Source organism: Squalius cephalus (assembly GCF_949319135.1).
Source record: "Squalius cephalus genome assembly, chromosome: 6".
NCBI lineage: Eukaryota > Metazoa > Chordata > Actinopteri > Cypriniformes > Leuciscidae > Squalius > Squalius cephalus.
The window spans coordinates 5,193,089-5,213,608 of record NC_137127.1 but is presented as its reverse complement, the minus strand read 5'-3'; the positions used below and the strand labels follow the sequence as shown (position 1 = coordinate 5,213,608).

The 20,520-nt window shown below is 37.1% G+C and overlaps 1 protein-coding gene across 4 annotated transcripts in view; it reads left to right on the top strand.

The window, feature by feature from the left end:
- Positions 1–20,520, top strand: part of b3gat1a (beta-1,3-glucuronyltransferase 1 (glucuronosyltransferase P) a) — a 32,430-nt gene that overhangs the window by 6,615 nt on the left and 5,295 nt on the right. For 3 of the 4 annotated variants that reach the window (XM_079873977.1, XM_079873978.1, XM_079873979.1), the window contains 5 exons: positions 633–775; positions 4,836–4,907; positions 4,998–5,506; positions 16,117–16,413; positions 20,370–20,473. In XM_079873977.1, the coding sequence (XP_079730103.1) occupies positions 664–775; positions 4,836–4,907; positions 4,998–5,506; positions 16,117–16,413; positions 20,370–20,456 (1,077 nt within the window). In that variant the 5' untranslated portion in view covers positions 633–663 and the 3' untranslated portion in view covers positions 20,457–20,473. The remainder of the gene's footprint in view (positions 1–632; positions 776–4,835; positions 4,908–4,997; positions 5,507–16,116; positions 16,414–20,369; positions 20,474–20,520) is intronic. The other variant, XM_079873980.1, reaches the window with a different exon arrangement.

Here is a 20,520-nt window from a genome sequence, read left to right as displayed (position 1 = left end):
GTGTTTTGATATGTCTGTGCTTAATAAGTATTACATTAATGTATATAAAAGTGTTCAAATGGTACACAGTTTCAAATCTTCCAGACATAATGGCTAACAGCAGGTTTTCCTGATCTCTGCTTTATGGTTATTCATTTGCTTATTTTAAAATGAAAAATAAATAAATAAAAATTTGGAATACACTTTGACAGACAGTCAGAAATGCATGAAGGTATTAAGTCATTCAGTGCTCTGAAACCAATAAAAGAAGCTTAAAATCAATCCTATACAGCTCAAATCAGCTAGGTGCAATGTAGTTTCTCCTTGTGGACCTTGTAATCTAATTTTGTAAGTGTTTGTGCCACTTGGTAGTTCATCTGTATTTGTCAAACCAGTGTAGTGCATGCACTAAATACTGTCATTTGGCTCTACCGATACATAAAACTGCAAGTCATCAGCAAAAATGAATTCCTTTAATGTGTATAAATTATAATGCCTACAGGGATCATACACAATCTTTTCACCTACAATTTGTTTTTATGTTAAGGCTTTGAATAACTTATTATGATGCTTCTGTAATGTTCAGTAAAGTTATATTTTGGACATGTGTCTCTCTCTCTTATTGTCTGACTGTCTTTATTTCCCTGTCTCAGGTAATGACCAGGCATAGAACCAACCCTGGAGATGCCGAAGAGAAGAGATATTCTTGCCATCGTGTTAATTGTGTTACCATGGACCCTCCTCATCACTGTGTGGCACCAAAGTGCAATTGCCCCCTTGCTTGCCATCCGAAAGGGTACCAACCTCTCTTACATATAATGATATTTGGTGTTGCAGTGCCAATTTTGTTATCAGTCAAAATGGGAAATTTCTGCACAAAGCCTAATAGACTCTCTGATGAACTCAGCGAGTCGATTTATTTGTGCTCACTTGAATGTGGTCATGCTAGAAAACACATTTGCATATCATTATTCTCACTGCAAATTTATTTTTTAAAAAGAGCGTTAAAAAGGAAGTGCTAAACAATATTTTATTTTCCTTCAATACAAATCTGTTTTCTCTCTAACCAACCACAAATCCGCGAGTTGAACGAGTCTTTCAGCTGTGTGCCATTTCATGTGAACTAATTTAGAAAAAAAAAATCATTATGCATGTGGATGAAAACAAATCCCACTTTCTAACGCATTAGTTGAGTTTGAGTTCATGAGCCTCACTTTAAAAGTCCACTGACTCCAATGAAATTACCCAGCAGCTTCTCATTTATTCAACTGCAGAAGATTTCACCAATAAAACCACTCTCTGAGGAGCATTTCTGGTGGCTTTAGGTCAAAATTACCACTTTGCACGTCTACAATTTATTTTAGCTCCCACATTAAAACACTTATTTAAGTGGATGATTCACATACACCAGCTGTACACAGCCTGTTATTTACGGGGCATTTGGGCCAATCTAATGGCTTCACAACAAACAACTAGTCATTGACCACCCTTAGCTCAACCTACAGGGAGATCCGTATGACACCGAGCATTTGAAGATTTATACATCTATATATGCATGTCAATAGCATAAGCTTATGGAGATTTACAGATGTGAATTCATAGAACTTATCATGAAGCAATTAACGTGGGTTTGTATGATGCCTAGGAGGCAGTGAACATCTGGACTGTTAATGGAGTGCGCTAATCTACTGGTGCTAAAATGTCTGAAGTGAGAGCAGGGCACTAATTGACCAGTGATAAAGATCTGATATGTGAGGTGCCACCATCATTTCTGCCCTTAATGAGCTATCAGCAGGATTGTGCTGGAACTGCCCACACCATCATTTTGTGAAAATATTGTAGAAGATATTTGGTAACACTGTAATTATTTTAGCAACATCATTCCTGCATGATCATTTAATCACACAGAGGTTCAACAGAATAGTTCAGCCAAAACTGAAAATTCATTCTTTCCTGGAACACAAAAAAATGAGAAATTTCGAAGGATGTACCACTATGTCCTAAAAAGCTCTGAAATTACTCAATTGACCTCTGCTGTTAATAGACTGACGCTAAGGTCATTCAACCCCAATTAAGCGTATATGAACCAACAATTCAAACTTTGCGTTCAAATATGCCCATTTTAATACTATATAGGTGAAAAACAGTATGTCTACATATATCCTAATTTATTGTTTTCATTAAACAGTAGGCGAAAAGTACCCAGATGATCTACTACTACCTAGAGATTCAGAAGTGCACATCAAATGGACACTTTTCTATACCATGAGGCCACGGTAGAGGATGAGAATTGACACCGTAGGTCACATGAGAGTGACAACATGGCAGATGTAGATTCAAACCAAATGTAGTTTCTACTATACAGTATGCGATTTCAGTTAAAGTTAGGTTTTTAAGGTCATAAGCATGTTGCCATTTCTCCAATTATGTCCACAGACCTGAAGAGTTTAACTCCAACTTTCTCCAATACATCTGCCTGTGTGCTTCTAGCATTCCCAAAAACCTTCTGGTTTTAAAAATCTAGCTGGTTCAGGTGTGCTTATTTAAGGTTGGAGCTAAACTCTGTCGACCTCATTGGAGACCTCTGCCATAGACATTGGAATTGTTTCAAAACCATGTTTTTCCCTAAACAAATAGTTCTGTTTTAAAGCTACACTGTGTGATATTTCCCCCCATCTAGCAGTGAAATTGTATATGACTACCCAGTGAATATTAGTTTCTGTTCCTTTCAATTCCGAGGGCGTTTTAACTCCTACGGTGGCCGTATTATTCCAAGATTAAAGGGATAGTTCACTTTGAAATTACATTTTGGTATGTTTTAGCTTACCTGAAGGGCATCCAAGATGTAGGTGTCTTTTTTTCCGCAGTAGTTTCAATTTTGATATTTTTAGGTCAAACCGTTCTTGTCTGACAGTCATATCATGCAGGTCTATGGTCACGGTCTCAAAGAGCATGCACAGATTCCAAATTAAAACAATTCCCCATCGTCCAAATTAAACAATTCCCCATCGTAAGTACACATTGATGGCCTAAAACACGAAACGAGTGGTTTGTGTGAGAAAACGAACAGTATTTATATCGTTTTTACCTCTTATAACACAGCCACGTCCAAGTGATCTGAGGGCGCGGGCGCTTCCTGCTGTGTGACGTGTGCGCAGACTGGTGCATAGATATATATACACTAGATGTCGCATTAAAGACATTCGTTCCAATGAACTGCCGTAGCCAAGGCGACCTCTAGTGTATATATCTATGCAAAAAATTCAATGGGGAATTGTTTAATTTGGACGATGGGGAATTGTTTTAATTTTGACTCTGTACATGCTCTTTGAGACCGTGACCATAGACCTGCATGATATGACTGTCAGACAAGAATGGTTTGACCTAAAAATATCAAAATTGAAACTACTGCGGAAAAAAAGACACCTACATCTTGGATGCCCTTCAGGTAAGCTAAAACATACCAAAATTTAATTTCAAAGTGAACTATCCCTTTAACATGGCTTCCAGTTCGATTTCGCAAAAATTGCGCCTTTAAAACTATTCATCACCTGTGATCCGTCGCAGCACAGATTTATGTTACAAGGTAAACAATACTTTTTCACCATTGACGCGAGGAAAAGTAACGCAAGTTATACTAGAGGTTGTTCTGGCGTTATGCACAACCATGCTATGGTTAGACAAGCAACTATAAAACTTCGAATTTACACAAATAGGCTGAATTACCTGTCGAGAAGAAAGCAGGCAACTTCGGCATCCGTTTTAAAATCTTTGCTCCTCATGAGCTCTTTCCATCTGGGAAAAGTTACTCCAATATTGACTTTGGTCTTGCTGATTTGCCTGTCGCGTTGACGTTTTAATTCTCTTTCGCTTCCTTGGCGACTCTGCTACATGTCCTCGAAAATAGGCGTGATCCTCCATCTTCAGCAATCTTTCAAATCTGCCGGCAGTCGCGAGTAATCTCCCCCTCGCATTCGTCACGGTGTCACTGAGTGTAAAACGCGAAGCTTGAATTTCCAGGTATGTCCCTCTTTGGCAAATGTATTTTCAAGATGGAGGCGCAACATGGCTGCCGCCATTCGAGCGACTCGCTCGTATGTATTATAAATGGCAGATTTTACGCTTACGAGAATACTTTATTAGTTGGTGGAAGTAATTGAATGAATGAGCACATATACTTTTGATAGAACAAAGTGTTTTTTGCTAAAAATCAACTTAAAAAGTTACACAGTGTAGCTTTAATGTCAGAATTTTTTTTAAACAACTTCTACTGCTGATTACAGTAATTTTTTTTAGAAGAATTCAAGAATATTAATAAGCATCATTATAGTTGATCTCCCCCTTTTACACTTTTATTTAAAATGCGTGATTATACATATTTTAAACCACTCAGGTTGCATTCCCAGTCTTTTAAGGCCAAACAATTGCTTTATGTGAGAAACACCAAATTTGATCATCCACCGTAACACTCAAATCCCACGAACATTCATGACTTGCTGCCTAAAGAAGCGTTACCACAGCTTAGAAGCCTAATGCTATAGTCATGACTAAAGTGAGTCATATTGACATTACTGGTGCTTTTATTAGCATTAATACGCATTTATATTAATGTGCTTTTATGGTGATACTTTTTATAAGTATGCCAAGATATTCTCCAAAATTTCTCCTTTTGTGCTTCACGAAAGAAAAAGTCATACAGGTTTGAATGACATTTTTGTCTGAACTGTCCTGTAAAGAATTCAAGAGCAAATCATACAGAACCTGTGCTTTATGGGTCTGAATCAGTGCCATCTACCACTATAGAGTAACGGTATTATGATCTCCTGTATTATGGTTCCTGCTCTCACCCTCTCCAGTCTGTCGCCATCTAGTAAAAGAGATCTTAATCATACCAGAGCGACTTACCATCCACCGGCAACGGCTAGCAGGTACTCCTCTAAGGTTTGAGGCATGCGTCAGACATAAAGAGAGCAGCCTGGAGTGCGCTAATGTCTTAATTCTCTGTCTCTGTCTGGCAGATGACGGGACGGAGACTAGGCATGAGAACGGCCCAGCCACGGACTCAAAGGAATACTGCTCACAGGACAAGGACATAGTGGAAGTGGTCCGTACAGAATATGTGTACACAAGACCTCCGCCCTGGTCTGACGTATTGCCCACCATCCACGTCATTACCCCGACATACAGCCGCCCGGTGCAGAAGGCAGAGCTAACGCGATTGGCCAACACCTTCCTTCATGTGCCCAACCTGCACTGGATCCTGGTGGAGGACTCACAGAGGAGAACCCCTCTGGTCACGAGGCTTCTGAGGGAAACAGGGCTAAACTACACACACCTCAATGTGGAGACCCCAAGGAACTACAAGCTGCGAGGGGACACGAGAGATCCCAGGATCCCACGTGGCACCATGCAGAGGAACCTGGCTCTGAGATGGCTACGGGAGACTTTCAACTCCAACAGCAGCCAGGCGGGAATCGTCTACTTTGCAGATGATGATAATACGTACAGTTTAGAGCTGTTTGAGGAGGTGAGTTAAGATAGGTGTAAAGTCGCCTCCATCTGAAAGGATACATAAATTGTGTATTGTTACATCAATAATGGGTGTGTTGGTAAGTGACTGCACTTACTCCAGTCTTACTCCATTGATTTAATAATAGCTTTGTTTGAGTGCTTCAAGTGCATGATCATTTGACTTGGCGTATTACATTCCCATATATTACATACTGCAAATTATCCTAAAAAAAAGCGAAATATTCATTAATTTAAAGTGCCCCATTTTGCTATTTTAAATGTTTCTAATTTACATTGTTATATCATTTACATGATTAACAGTGTTGAGGGTCAAAGTAGAAGTTGTTCGCGGGCAGCCAATGTAGACCATAGGTTGGCGTTATGCACATTTGTTAAATTTTTACATAGGTATTACATTTACATTTATGCATTTGGCAGACGCTTTTATCCAAAGCGACTTACATTGCATTCCAAAGTACACATTTACATTCTTATCAGTTCTTGCTTTTCCTGGGAATCGAACCCATGACCTTGGCGTTGTATGTAGGTATGTATCAGGAAGTGAGACTGGACTTTTCGGCAGTTCAGAACTGATTCTTTCTTTTAGGAGACAATAACTTTATTTGTCATGCACTTTGATCTTTAAAACTTTACAGAGCTTTTACATCCACAAACGGTTTATTTACGGCATAATAGGGGCACTTTAATTCCTAATAGTTCACCCAAAAATGAAAATTATTTCATCATTTACTCACCTTCATGGTTTTCTGTTGGAAAAATAAAAAGAAGGCATTTTAAAGAATGTTTCAGCTGCTTTTGTCATTATGATGAATGTCAATGGCTCCAATAAAGGACATAAGAGCGTGAAAATAATCCATATGACTCAACCGGTATTCCAAGTCTTCCGAGGCAACAGATGAACGGATATTTAATTAAATCAAAACATTGATCAATGCACTGACTAAACATTCTTCAAAATAACTACTTTTATGTTCAACAGAAGAAAGAAAGTCATAAAGGTTTGGAAAACACGTTTGGAAAGTCATACAGGCTTTGTACAACATGGAGAATGTCATGGTTTGTAAATGATGACAGAATTTTCACATTTTGGGTAACACTTACTCAGGTCTTGTAATGCTACAGGTAGGTAAATACCTGTCAGGACTTCCTTCATCACATGAAACACTTTCAAATCCCCTGAATTTTGAGACGCTGCTCTGAAAAGAAAAATCATTGATGGTGGGTGGTGAAAAATGATCAGGCACATACTTCTGAAACACTGGCAACTAAAGACACAAGACTATAATTAGGGTTGAACAAAAGCTGCCATTTTTGTTGATATATGTGGGTTGTACATTTTAAAAGATTCATATTCATACTTAACATTCTTTCAATTGCATGGTACTTTGCAATAGCATGCAGATTTTGCCTTTTAAATTAGGTCTGGCCTTTAATAATACACATATAGTACTATATTAATATATAACATGATTTCTTATGATGCTGACATTAATCAGTGCTGATCTATAGAGCCACATAATTACATTCTAATTTTATTATAAATTTTAATGTGGGAGAGACTATGAAAATCTAGCTTCTTAACTTAACTTAACTTTCATTGAAGTTAACTTAATATTGTATCTTTGTTTGATGCACATTTGCATTTTTAAACAAATTAGTTTGAGATCAAACAATAATTGGCGGACTCCCTGCCGTACTGCCTCAGATCCCCTATGGACTGTGGACTCTGTTGAAAAATCCTTGTTCTAAATATTACATTTTAGAAAATGTATCAAGAGTTTATAATTTAAATATAATGTATTTAAAGAGCAATATTCCGAAGATAAACTAGTTTCAACCCCACTCTGGGCTGTTCTTATCTAACTTAAAAGAGCCATAGTTGTGTGTGTCCTAAAATCAGTGACCTACAATGAGAAAACATCACACAGAAGAGCCAGTAATACCTTTTACCTTTTGAGATGAAGATATAGTAACAGTTAATGAATTATGCATCTGGCCTTGTTTAAAACAACCATGCCTGCCAGTGTTTATTAATTATTAAGCTCTTATTAAAAATGCCTAGGCAGGCACTCTGAACGAAAGGGTTTATTTACAGAGGCTGTGTATTTTTACCCACAATCTCCTGGCTTTCTTTTCCAGTATTGACTCTGCTGTAAGTGCTCTGAGCTCAAGGGACACAGGCCACTTTCCCTCTCCTCTGTGACTACTTTGACTTGACAGAATCATTTCAACATGTCCTATTCTGAATATAATGAGTCATCTGCATGCACGTCTAGGTCAGGCCTTCTCCCAAAAAGGTGGATGAGAAGAAAGTCTACTCTGTACAAAAATAAAACAAAACATACAGTAAAAAAACAAAAAAAAACTGCATAGTATGGGGCAACTGTACAAAACACAGTCACATTATAGGAGACAGTGTCTCTACATCTTTGTGATTCGTCTTCCAATGCAATACTTTATCATCATTCATATTACACAAATTTCCCATGCAATGCACTTTCTAAAAACAGGGATGGGCAACTTCGGTCCTGTAGGACAGTGGCCCTCCAGAACCGAAGTTGCCCATCCCTGTTCTAAAACATAATGGCAACTATACATTTCCATGTACAAAGACTCTTTTATACTGTGTGACAAAAAAGTGTGTATTATAAACACAAATTTAATTAATCAAATTAAATAATTAGCATCAATACAGTAGCAGGATAGTAGCCAAAGGGATAGTTCACCCAAAAATGAAAATTACCCCAAGATTTACTCACCCTCAAGCCTTCCTAGGTGTATATGACATTCTTCTCTCAGACGAATATAATATGAGTTATATTAAAAAAATGTCCTGGCTATTCCAAGCTTTATAATGCATTGAATGTAGGATGAGATTTTCATTTTTTCATTTAAAGTATGATCTGGTATCATTAGTATTGTCACCAGTATGTTCAGTGTGTTTAGTATTCATGGACTTTTAGTTTATCTTCATTCACCTCAGTTCCTTTGTTGAGATCCCGCCTCTCCTTGGTCGTCATGGTTTCTGTCATTATGAGTTCATGTGTATCAGCTGTGTATCATTAATCACCTCGTTTGTATTCACTACTTAAGTTTCTCCTTCACCGTCATTCAGTGTCTGGTCACGTCTGAGTTAAGTGTGTTTTGCAGCCTGTTATTTGGATTATTGTTATTAAAGCTTCATGCTGGAACTTTATTCATCTTCGTTTGTTTACCTGCAACTACCCGTGACAAGTATTCAGCTGACAGTCTATTTTATGCCTGTTATTAAAGTAAATGTTAAACCTTAAAAGAAACATTTGCAATCAATAAATTCGTATTTACTGGTAAAGCACCTTTTACAATAAATAATTCTAAGATATTACTGTTAATACTGACAGCCCTAAACAAAACAAAAATATTTTTCTATATTTCTCTCAAGTTTTCCACAGATTGTCTTGCGCCCCATTCTGACCCAATTTGAAAACGCCTGTGTTAATGTAAGCATACAAAAATATTATTATAATAATTAAATATAAGTTGCTTGTTGAAAGTAAAAATCGGAAACCGCGTAAATGTCAGATTGAACCAGCGATTATAAAACTTTGCTTCTCATGGTACAAGTCCACTTCACATCACCATGTATTGGTTCTCTCCTCTTCCTCAGTTCAGAAATCAGTGTGAAGCACTTTAAATGTGAGGCAAAAAGCAGAAAACAGACGTTCATAATGTGAAACTAGGGCAGCCTTAGCCCTCCCCGATGACAGCTAGTTTAGAAAAGATTAATGCCCGGATCTGCAACGAGCAAGCATCCTTTTCAACAGTTTCCGATTCCAATTGTTTTTGTTTCCGCCAACAGGTACAGAAAAGGTCCCTCTCTTTCTTTAATGAAAAATGGCAGTGGCGCAATATAATATTAGTAGCTCATAGGGCTGTGTATTGGCAAGAATCTGGCGATACGATACGTATCACGATACATGGGTCACGATTCAATATATTGCAATATATTTCGATACTGTGCATAAGGCGATATATTGGGATTTTTAAAAGTAGTAAAATAATTGAAGTAAAATATATTAAAAATATTTTAAAAAAGACATGATGTGCATAAAAGTCAAAGAAGTTTACTTTAGGTAAACAATTCAGTACACAGAAAATCAAACTGCCAGTTTGGGATTGTGGTTCACAGGTTCTTAGTGAGCAAATTTTTATATGCTCAAGTAGGCCATAATAAAAGAAAATAGGTACATAGCCCCTGTCACAATACAAAACAACAACGTGAACTGGACGAAAATGAATGAAAGTGGATTAAAGTGAACAAAATGAATGTGTCATATTGAAATCAAGTTTTATGTGGTAAAAGATTTTAAAAGAACTGGACGCGCGAATGAGGCGAACCGCGCCGCGCTAAACGCCTCGTGCCGCAGGACCTCTAGACGCGCGTAAACGCGTCTTTGCATTGACTTAACATTGAAATCACTCGCGCCAGATGCTCTATTCGCGTTTGTTGTGAACGATGCACGCGATTACATTTAGAATTAAAGCTGCAAGCAGCATTTATCGGGGTTCAAGCAGTTAAGGCCTTTAAGGCATTTAAGCACAAAAGCATCAAAAGTTATTAAGATTTATTTAGCAAGCATGTAACCACTGACATAATAGATGGAAAAGACCATTTACAGCCAATACAGGCAATTTGCCATGGGATATATATGGTTTTAAAGCTTTTTAACAGTTATAGCGCCACCTATGGTCCGATCTCCATAAAATTGTTTACTGTGACCTCAAATTGAACCCATACACATGTGTACTGAGTTTGGTGAAGATATCTCATTTACTTCTTGAGTTATAGCCATTTGAGTAAAATAGGCTCCTCCCACAACGATTTGCCACATTCTAGAATTATTTAATATGATTCTAGCATGATTTACTATCATATACCATGTTCCAGAATGATTTATTAGGATTCTAGCATGATTTACCTTGATACACCTCATTTCAGTATTATTTACTATGATTTACAATGTTTCTAGCATGATTAACCACATTACTAGCAATTATGTGAAGTGTCAGTGCAAATGAGGTGATGAACACTGACAAAATATTATTGTGTTATAATAGTTAGTTATATACGTGATTTTTAGTGTGTGTCCAAGTATGAATGCAAAAGCACTTGTAAAATATTTCATTATTAAGTAGAATGGCCAGCAGAGGGCACTAGAAGACCACTTATTGGCTCACTTTCACTTTAAACCAGTTTTCTGCACTAAAGCAAACCAGTTTTTCCATGTTAACTCAATGCATGCTTACACACACACACACACACACACACACACACACACACACACACACACACACACACACACACACACACACACACACACATACACACACAGCATAGTTAACCATGATTTACCATGATATACCACGTTCTAGTATTATTTACCAGGAGATAAACGACAATCTAGTATTATTTACTTTGATTTACCATGTTTCTAGCCTGATTTATCACATTACTAGCAATTATTTGAAGTGTCAGTGCAAATAAAGTGATTAACACTGACAAAATATGATTGTGTTATAATAGTTATTGCTATATAAGTGATTTTTTTAGTGTGTATTCAAGTATGAATGCAAGCACATGTTGAAATATTTCATTAATAAGTAGAATGGCCAGCAGAGGGCAGTAGAAGACCACTTATTGGCTCACTTTCACTTTAAACCAGTTTTCTGCACTAAAGCAAACCAGTTTATCCATGTTAACTCAATGCATGCTTACACACACACACACACACACACACACACACACACACACACACACACACACACACACACACACACACAGCATAGTTAACCATGATTTACCATGATTTACCACATTACTAGCAATTATTTGAAGTGTCAGTGCAAATAAAGTGATTAACACTGACAAAATATGATTGTGTTATAATAGTTATTGCTATATAAGTGATTTTTAGTGTGTATTCAAGTATAAATGCAAGCACATGTGGAAAAATTTAATTAATAAGTAGAATGGCCAGCAGAGGGCAGTAGAAGACCACTTATTGGCTCACTTTCACTTTAAACCTCATGATTTTGACCAGTTTTCTGCACTAAAGCAAACCAGTGTTTCCATGTTAACTCAATAATGCATACTTGCTACATATGCTACACACACGAATGCTACACACACACACACACACACACACACACACACACACACACACACACACACACACACACACAAATGTTTCAGTGATATTAGTGTCACATTCACCTTCATCACATTCACCTTCTGTCTTCATCACATTCACCATCTGTCGTCATCACCTGCACCTGCTCCTCATCACCCTCCTCATCATCACCTGCTCCTCATCATCATAACCGTCACCTGTTGTCCTTGTCTTGATCTGTGTATTTAAGTTCCCCTCTCATCCATTATCATTGTCGGTTATTGTTTGTGCACTAGCACTCTGTTATGTTTGTTTTCATGTTGGAAAATAAAACCTTTGTTATATTTGTACCACACACACACACACACACACACACACACACACACACACACACACACACACACACACACACACACACACACACACCATCATTTATCATGATTTACCATGGCTGATACCAATACCAATATGAGAAAATGACTATTTTAAACAGCAGGGGGCAGTAAAATACCACTTATTGGCTTAACATGCCATTAATTCATATCATTTTCACCTTTTTAACTGTTATAGAGGCAAATTTTGTCCGATCTGTCTGAAAATTTTCATGCTAGTTCAGGGTAATATTTCACACGTTCTGACTTGTTTTTAAGAAGGTCTGAGCATTGATTAAAGAGATATAGGCTTTCGGGGACACTTGGTAAAGGCCAGATTTTGAAGTGAACCTATTATAGCTATCCAAATGAAGTAGTTCAACTTTTTCTGACAATTATTGATCTAGTGAGTCCAGAGAATTGTATTGCACTAGTTTTGAACATTATGATATGAAAATTATATGATCAGAGATGGAAAAGACCATTTACAGCCAATACAGGCAGTTTACCATAGGAAATATATGATTTTAAAGCTTTTTAACAGTTATAGCGCCACCTATCGTCCGATCTCCATAGAATTTTTCATGCTTGTTAATGATGTTATGTCACATATGCTGACCAATTTTTGTGAAGTTCTGAGTTTTTATTTAGGATTTATAGGGTTTTTAGTGTATTTTGCCACGCCCATTTTATAAATGACCCTATTACAGCCATCCAAATGCAAAAGTTCAACTTTTTTTTGATAATTATTGATCTAGAGAGTCCAGAGAATTGTCCTAGACTGGTCTGGTTCCGATCGGGCAAAAAACCTAGGACTAGTTCGCAAAAGTAGTTTTTTAACATATTAATGAATAATTAATGAACAGTTTGATTGACAGCAATGGTTCTTGAGGCAAAGTTGTTCAGGATGAGGAGATCTATCAAATGATATGCATATTGTGTGGATATTTGTAACACCACGTGATTACAGAGCCGTAAAACTCGTTAGCGCCAACTAGTGGCCAATTTCTTTCAAAATTCTTACAGACCTTTAGGGCCATGAGCCGAACATGCCCATTGAGTTTCGTTCCGATCGGCCTCCGTTAACCTTGTCTAATAGGTGTTAAAATTTCATTGGCCAATGGCGGCCATGTTTTTTGAGATACGCAAATGTCCTCATACACATACATGGCACCTTGGACCAAGACACTGCATACCAATTTTCAAGTCAATCGGACTAACGGTCAGGTGGTTATAGCCTGTTTTATGTTTTTTTCATTTTATAGCGCCACCATGAGGCCAATCGTCGCGATTTTTTTACTGTGACCCCAGAGTAAGCTCATACACATGTGTACCAAGTTTGGTGAAGATACCTCATTTACATCGGGAGTTACAGCCATTTTAGTAAAATAGGCCCCTCCCACAACGTACGTTTTGGGGCCCCTTAGTGACCGTGAATCGAAATTTCCACTTTTTTTCGATAATTATTGATATTCAGTCTCCAGAGAACATTTCTGCATTAGTTTGGTTCCAATCGGGCAAAAAACCAGGGACTAGTTCGCAAAAATAGATTTTTGACAAAATTCAAAATGGCGGAAAATCTATCATGGCGGAAATGAAATCGGAGATATACGTTTTGTTCGTCAGGCGTCCAGCTTTCCAATGATATAAGACACTTGAGTCTACGACATACGGTCTAGGAGTTATGAGCAGTTTCGCGCTTTTGGTTGTTATAGCGCCACCTATGGGCCAATCGGGGTCATAATCTCTGAACCTTTCCTCGATTTTTGTACTACCATCTGTCAAAGTTTCAAAGTTCCAGCTCTTACGGTTTGGGCTGCACGATGCGTTTTAGCGGAGAAGAATAATAATAATAATAATAAAAATCCTTACAATTACAATAGGGTTTCAGCACTTCGTGCTTGAACCCCTAAATAGACAAGCTTTGTTTCCAAATGCACCAAGCAAAGATATCCTTTCAGTTGTATAAACTTTTATAAAACCAGCCAATATAGCCTAATCACAATAAACACATCCAAAATGAAATATTTAACATATAGGCTATATAACAACTGCACAACGCCTAATTTGTAAACAAAATGATTTACGCACTAAGACAGACGTCACATCCCGAATCTCACAGCAATTGGCTGCCGACTGCGTTTTTCGCTTGATATTTGTAAAGGAACTGCCCAACTTTTTGACGCTCTCGCTCTCAACGCTTTCTCCGGTCCGCTGTCAATCCTAAAATGTCCAGTGGACACGCACTGTTATAGGCGAGCCTGGCGAGGACACTAGTGGTGCGTCTCAGCATAGCTATCTAGTGGTAGGGAATTAAACAACATAAACGTGAACCACTGTCTTACGGTCTTACCATGAATATTTTTGGACGTAAAAAAAAAAAAAAAAAAAAAAAATCGATATTGCGTTTTTGAAAATCGATACAGTATTGCAAAATAAAATATCGCGATACTCAAGTGTATCGATTTTTTCTTACACCCCTAGTAGCTCAGGAAGTAATCAGATTGAGGGTGACATTTTGGCCAGGACTGCTCACTTAATGCCTGATATGTTGGGGAAGGGTCACAGTCAATTACGTGAGCCAGATTTGGATCAATGTGGACATCCTATAACAGTTCAGTCAGCAAATCCATCCTTTACATTTAGCTTAGCCTTAATTTATTTTTTCATTTTACAGCGAGTAGTTTTCGTAAATTAGAAAGAGACAGTCTACCTTTCAATCTAGTCCTTTTGTAGTTTTTTGTAAAAGCTCCCTTTGGATACAGTGGAAGATGCATTATGGGTATAAAGACAACTGCTCGTCTGGCCCGCTCTAGCCTTCACTATTCATTAGGCAGTTTCCTTTTATGATGTGGACCACTTGCGCTGGGTGGCACACAAAGCATTTGGATGTAGAAGTGAAGGGAGCGTTTGAAGCAGGAAGATTAAAGGCGGATCTGTCCCTCTTCCTCTTTCTTGCTTATTCTCTGTTTTTTCAGTGTCTCGGCTCCGATCTTTGTTCACCTCCTGTGACCTGCTCAGGATGAATCCCGCTGTTATTATCTATTTGTTTGTTTGTGAATTACCGCACTGTCCAAAACACGATCTGCAGTCCTGAGGTGTCTAATCAGACCTGTGCCTGTGCTTCCACTTAGAGAAAGCTCACTATAAACAGCAGCTGAACTGCCATGGACATGATGAATGTTTTTGTGGCATGTTTGTACAACAGGGATGAAAGTGCCCCGGGGTACTTTATTTCAGTTCAAAACAGACACAAAACAGAAGCGAACTTTCCTAAATACCTGTTCCTATGTCCCTGAAAACGGTGTGATTTTCCTGATCCATTCTTTCATACAATAAAAAAAAAAAAAATACATTTTAGGAAATTAATTTTAAAAGATACAGATTTACACTACCTTTAAAAAATTTGGGGCCGGAAAGATATAAAGGTAATGTGTATATGTATGTAATATGTATATATGTATGTATGTATATATATAATTTTGTTATGAGAATTTTTGAGCAGTAGCATATGTAGCTGATATGTAGATAACATAATTTTATAATTTAGCTTTCCAGTATTGATGGTGGGGAAAAAAATGTTTTACATCAAGTGTTGAATAATATATATATATATATATATATATATATATATGAAGAGTTCAGATGCAAAAGCCTCTAAGTGCCATCTGAAATTTTCTTCTAGAATGATCATTTTTATCAAGCTGGTATATTTAAGTTCAGTAATTTCACTTAAATGACAATGATAGGTAATCTTCATTGCCATTTAAGTGAAATTATTGAATTTAAATATACCAGCTTGATAAAAATGATCATTCTAGAAGAAAATTTCAGATGGCACTTAGAGGCTTTTGCATCTGAACTCTTCATATATATATATATATATATATATATATATATATATATATATATATATATATATATATTATTCAACACTTGATGTAAAACATATATATATATATATATATATATATATATATATATATATATATATATATATATATAAAATCACATGAGGGTTTTGTACCCTAAAGAACAGTAACAGAACAAAAAGATCTAATCCATAATCTCTCTCTTTTCTACAGATGCGATCAACTCGTAAAGTATCAGTGTGGCCTGTAGCGTTTGTTGGAGGTTTACGGTACGAGTCTCCAAAGGTTAATGCAGCAGGAAAAGTGTACGGCTGGAAAACAGTATTCGACCCTCATCGGCCCTTTGCCATCGATATGGCAGGGTTTGCCATCAACCTGCGGCTCATTCTGTTCAAGCCTCAGGCCTACTTCAAGTTACGAGGGGTGAAGGGAGGCTACCAGGAGAGCAGTCTGCTCAGAGAGCTGGTCACTCTCAACGACCTGGAACCCAAAGCGGCCAACTGCACTAAGGTGAGGAGATTGACATTATTTACTCACTCTCATGTCGCTGTTCCAAACCCATATGCAGTTTTTCCAGTAAAACACAAATGGAAAGATATTGTTTGTTTTTTTTTTCATAAAATGGGTCTCATTCAGTATGCGTGTGTATGCACAAATGTGTGCATGGAATCTGCATACTAAAACAATTCATGTTTCACCAATAACTTTCGGACTCAAATTTATTTAGATTTCATTAAAGAAAGTGTTGGAAGTGGAACAACATTCTCTGGGTGGCCTTATAAATGAAATTGGATATTTCATGCATAGATATTTCATCTTAAAGGGATTAGTTCACTTTGAAATTAAATTTTGGTATGTTTTAGCTTACCTCAAGGGCATCCAAGATGTAGGTGTCTTTGTTTCCGTAGTAGTTTCAATTTTGATATGTTTAGGTCAAACCGTTCTTGTCTGTCAGTCATATAATGCAGGTCTATGGTCACTATCTCAAAGAGCATGCACAGAGAAGTCCAAATTAAACAATTCCCCATCGTAAGTACACATTGATGGCCTAAGACACGAAACGAGCGGTTTGTGTGAGAAAACGAACAGTATTTATATCGTTTTTACCTCTACACAACCACGTCCAAGTGATCTGAGGGAGCGTGCGTGATCTGCGCAAGTGCCGGAAAGTGTACAAGAGGTAAAAACGATATAAATACTGTTCGTTTTCTCACACAAACCGCTCGTTTCGTGTCTTAGGCCATAAATGTGTACTTACGATGGGGAATTGTTTAATTTGGACTTCTCTGTGCATGCTCTTTGAGATAGTGACCATAGACCTGCATTATATGACTGACAGACGAACGGTTTGACCTAAAAATATCCAAATTGAAACTACTGCGGAAACAAAGACACCTACATCTTGGATGCCCTTGAGGTAAGCTAAAACATACCAAAATTTAATTTCAAAGTGAACTATCCCTTTAAATATATTTCATCATATACAGTGAAAGAGTGCTGCGTTATAGCTTGAACTGCGAGGTTTCTTTGTATAACAATGCAGATACACGTACGTATGTTCAGCTGGCTAATGAGAGGTCTTTATAAAAGGTGTTTATTGGGTTTTAACTGTTTTGCTGACATTTTCAAGATAAATTCTCCTGTGCTTACAAGTACTAAATAATCCACACAATTGAGACCCAGTGGTTTTCATGTCTTTAGCATTTGGAATGTTATAGAGCTGATTAAATAATGAGATTTTATGTTTAGTTTAAATACTTATTTAATACATAGAGCCAAGTCTCTCTCTTCTAAAAGACACCCAAGGACAACTGTAAAAAAAAAAAACACTACAATTCTCTCACTGTTGTATCACAGTCTCACTCTTTATATGTACTAGCTTGTATTTTCTCAGCAATTCTGGAACAATTTGTTGCGGCGCTTCTAATGTTACTGACTCACAGGATGAATCACTTCTGCTGTATTATTCATGATTTGTCACTTGCTTGACACAAAAGTGTGTATGCGTTAGAGTGTGTGTGTGTGTGTATACATATAGAAACAAATGTCTAATTGGTGATTTGTGCAGGGATTAACTAATTGATGCTTTATTTGATGTTACTGAGCTTAGGGATGCCATACTTAAGACAAGACTTAACCAGGATTTTACCATTTAGAGACAGACAAACCAGAACCAATTCCTGGACTTGCTACCCCAAAGATATGAACAGTTGTACAAATACACCTCATCAAGTTTCTAGATCATTCCTTGAACTTCATTCATTCAGAGCAACTCAACAGACACACTATTATTGCAAGTGGGACTGTTAGCCTCCGCTAGCAGCCTAAGTGGGAGTGGGACCCCGACCCATCTCGACACAATTATAAATTATTCATGAGGGTATAATGAGGCGGGTATGACGCTGGTTTCTGAAAGACATCAACGTGGGAGACGGAAAAGAAAAGATGAGTCAGACAGTGTTTCTTCCTTTGGACATTAACAACAATTTCCGGGTAGTTTAATGAGGCAGATGATTATTTTTTGTTCTGATTACTTCATCTTGATGACATAAATAGGTAGAGTAAAATGCACAATTAGTGTTTGACATTAACGCTTGTCCAGGACAACTGGATTTGTTGAAGGGGCAAAGTAAAGAGATTTTACTTGCCCGACAGGACAAGTAGGCTAGTCGGTTTAAAACGTCAATAACACAAAATTTTCTGGCGAGAATGATTCTGATTTTATTACATTCAGTGTAAACGGCGATTGATTGAGTTGAGGCTCGACCAGCCTGTGTGTAAGAGAGACTCTCGTGGAGAAATCAGAAGAAATATGTGCAGCAGCACACACACAAAGAAACTCACAGAAGCTTATTGAAACACATTTCTGTACATTTATAACATGATATATTTAAGCAACATCACATGACCAAGAGTGGTGTTTTCCATCATGATTGCAAATATCACATTTATTTTATACAACTGTTCAATTAACAAGTTGTTAATATAAAGTGACTTACATTTTAGACACAATATTGGCAGTTTTTTCTCTATTCCGTTACTGAATGATTCAGTGTTTTTTAACGAATCGTGTGATTCAATGAGCCATTCATAAAGACAGTGTAAAATAATAAATATAACTGTTTGGAATGCACTTGGTGAAGGGAGCAATAAAATAATAGTTTCCTAATTATCTTTACCTGGAATATTATCATGAAAACTGTGCGGCGTCCATCATCAACTCCGTTCTTACAACTGGAATTTGTTATTATTGCTGTTTATATGTTAACTCAAACTCTCACATGATCATAAACGGTAAAATTACTTCCTTGAAGTGATTATCAAATGTACCCTTTGCTTTCCCAAGTGCCCTACAAGGGCACAAAAATGCCAAATTCGCCCAGTCACTTGCTTCATTCTTGAACGAATCAGCTAAATTAATGACTCATTCATTAAAACAGTCATATGCCTCCACCTACTGGTGGTTTAGTGTCATATTTAAAAGTATCATTGCATTTTTTCCAACATTTGATATTAGTTTATTCAAAGATATTATTTAAAACATAACTATATCTCATAACATTATTTATGCAGCTGTAAGTTAGCATTGTAAATGCGTTCATGCTACCTCTGAGCTTCTTTAAATTGACTGTAATGGTAAATGCCGCTTCAAATGCAGCTTCTGTGTTTCCTCTGCAGTGGAAAGATGGATTTTGTTGATACTGATTTCATTTGATTGGTTGCAACTAACAACCCTAAAGTGTCTTATTATTCTAATTAAACTTATTGATCAAATTTACACATTTAATAAGACTTTAAAAAACCCTCAGCACTTCAGATCTGTACCCAGAGAAATGTTCTTAGAGATGTTCCATGCTAAATGTGGATATGCGCTGTGGATGGTATACTGATGCTGAGGAGGAACTTTATAGCTGTGAGTGTGTGTGAGCATTACCGTGTAGGAGGGCAGAAAGTGCGCTTAAAGATCAATAGAAAGACAGATGGAGCAAAAACTATTCTGAAAACAAGACTTAACTAAGAGATGGCAATGACAAAGATAGTTATGCCAACCTGATCATTATTTCTTGGCTAAGTACTCTTTTTTCTCTCCAAAAATGGATATGAATTCAGAAAGTAAAATCATCCAATTATTAAGCTAATGTTTCTATTCAAAGTTGTGAATTTAACTTGAAGTATCACATAAAACATTTGCGAATCAAGAGAATAAAATCGGAAATTGAAGCAACATAACTGTAATAAAAATGGAAGTGGCTTCAATCAGGGAACCCACTGTGACTCGTTTTTCCTAAATAATAAATTACTTGTGATAATAAATTGCTTGCAATTTCAGTGTATTTTTGTGTGCAAACATATTAAAAAAAAGACCATGATATCATTGGCCCGGCATTGTGAGGCACTTCATCATCACAACAAATTATCGTCTCTCCACTCCATAAACCATAATGTGTTTTTGTTTTTTATTACAGATTCTTGTGTGGCACACAAGGACGGAAAAACCTGTCCTGGTAAATGAAGGCAAGAAAGGCTTCACAGACCCAAACGTGGAGATCTGACATCTGCTTTAACGCCGGTAATGAAAACGCAATCTGTTCAGACTTAATCACGGCGTCACTGAGC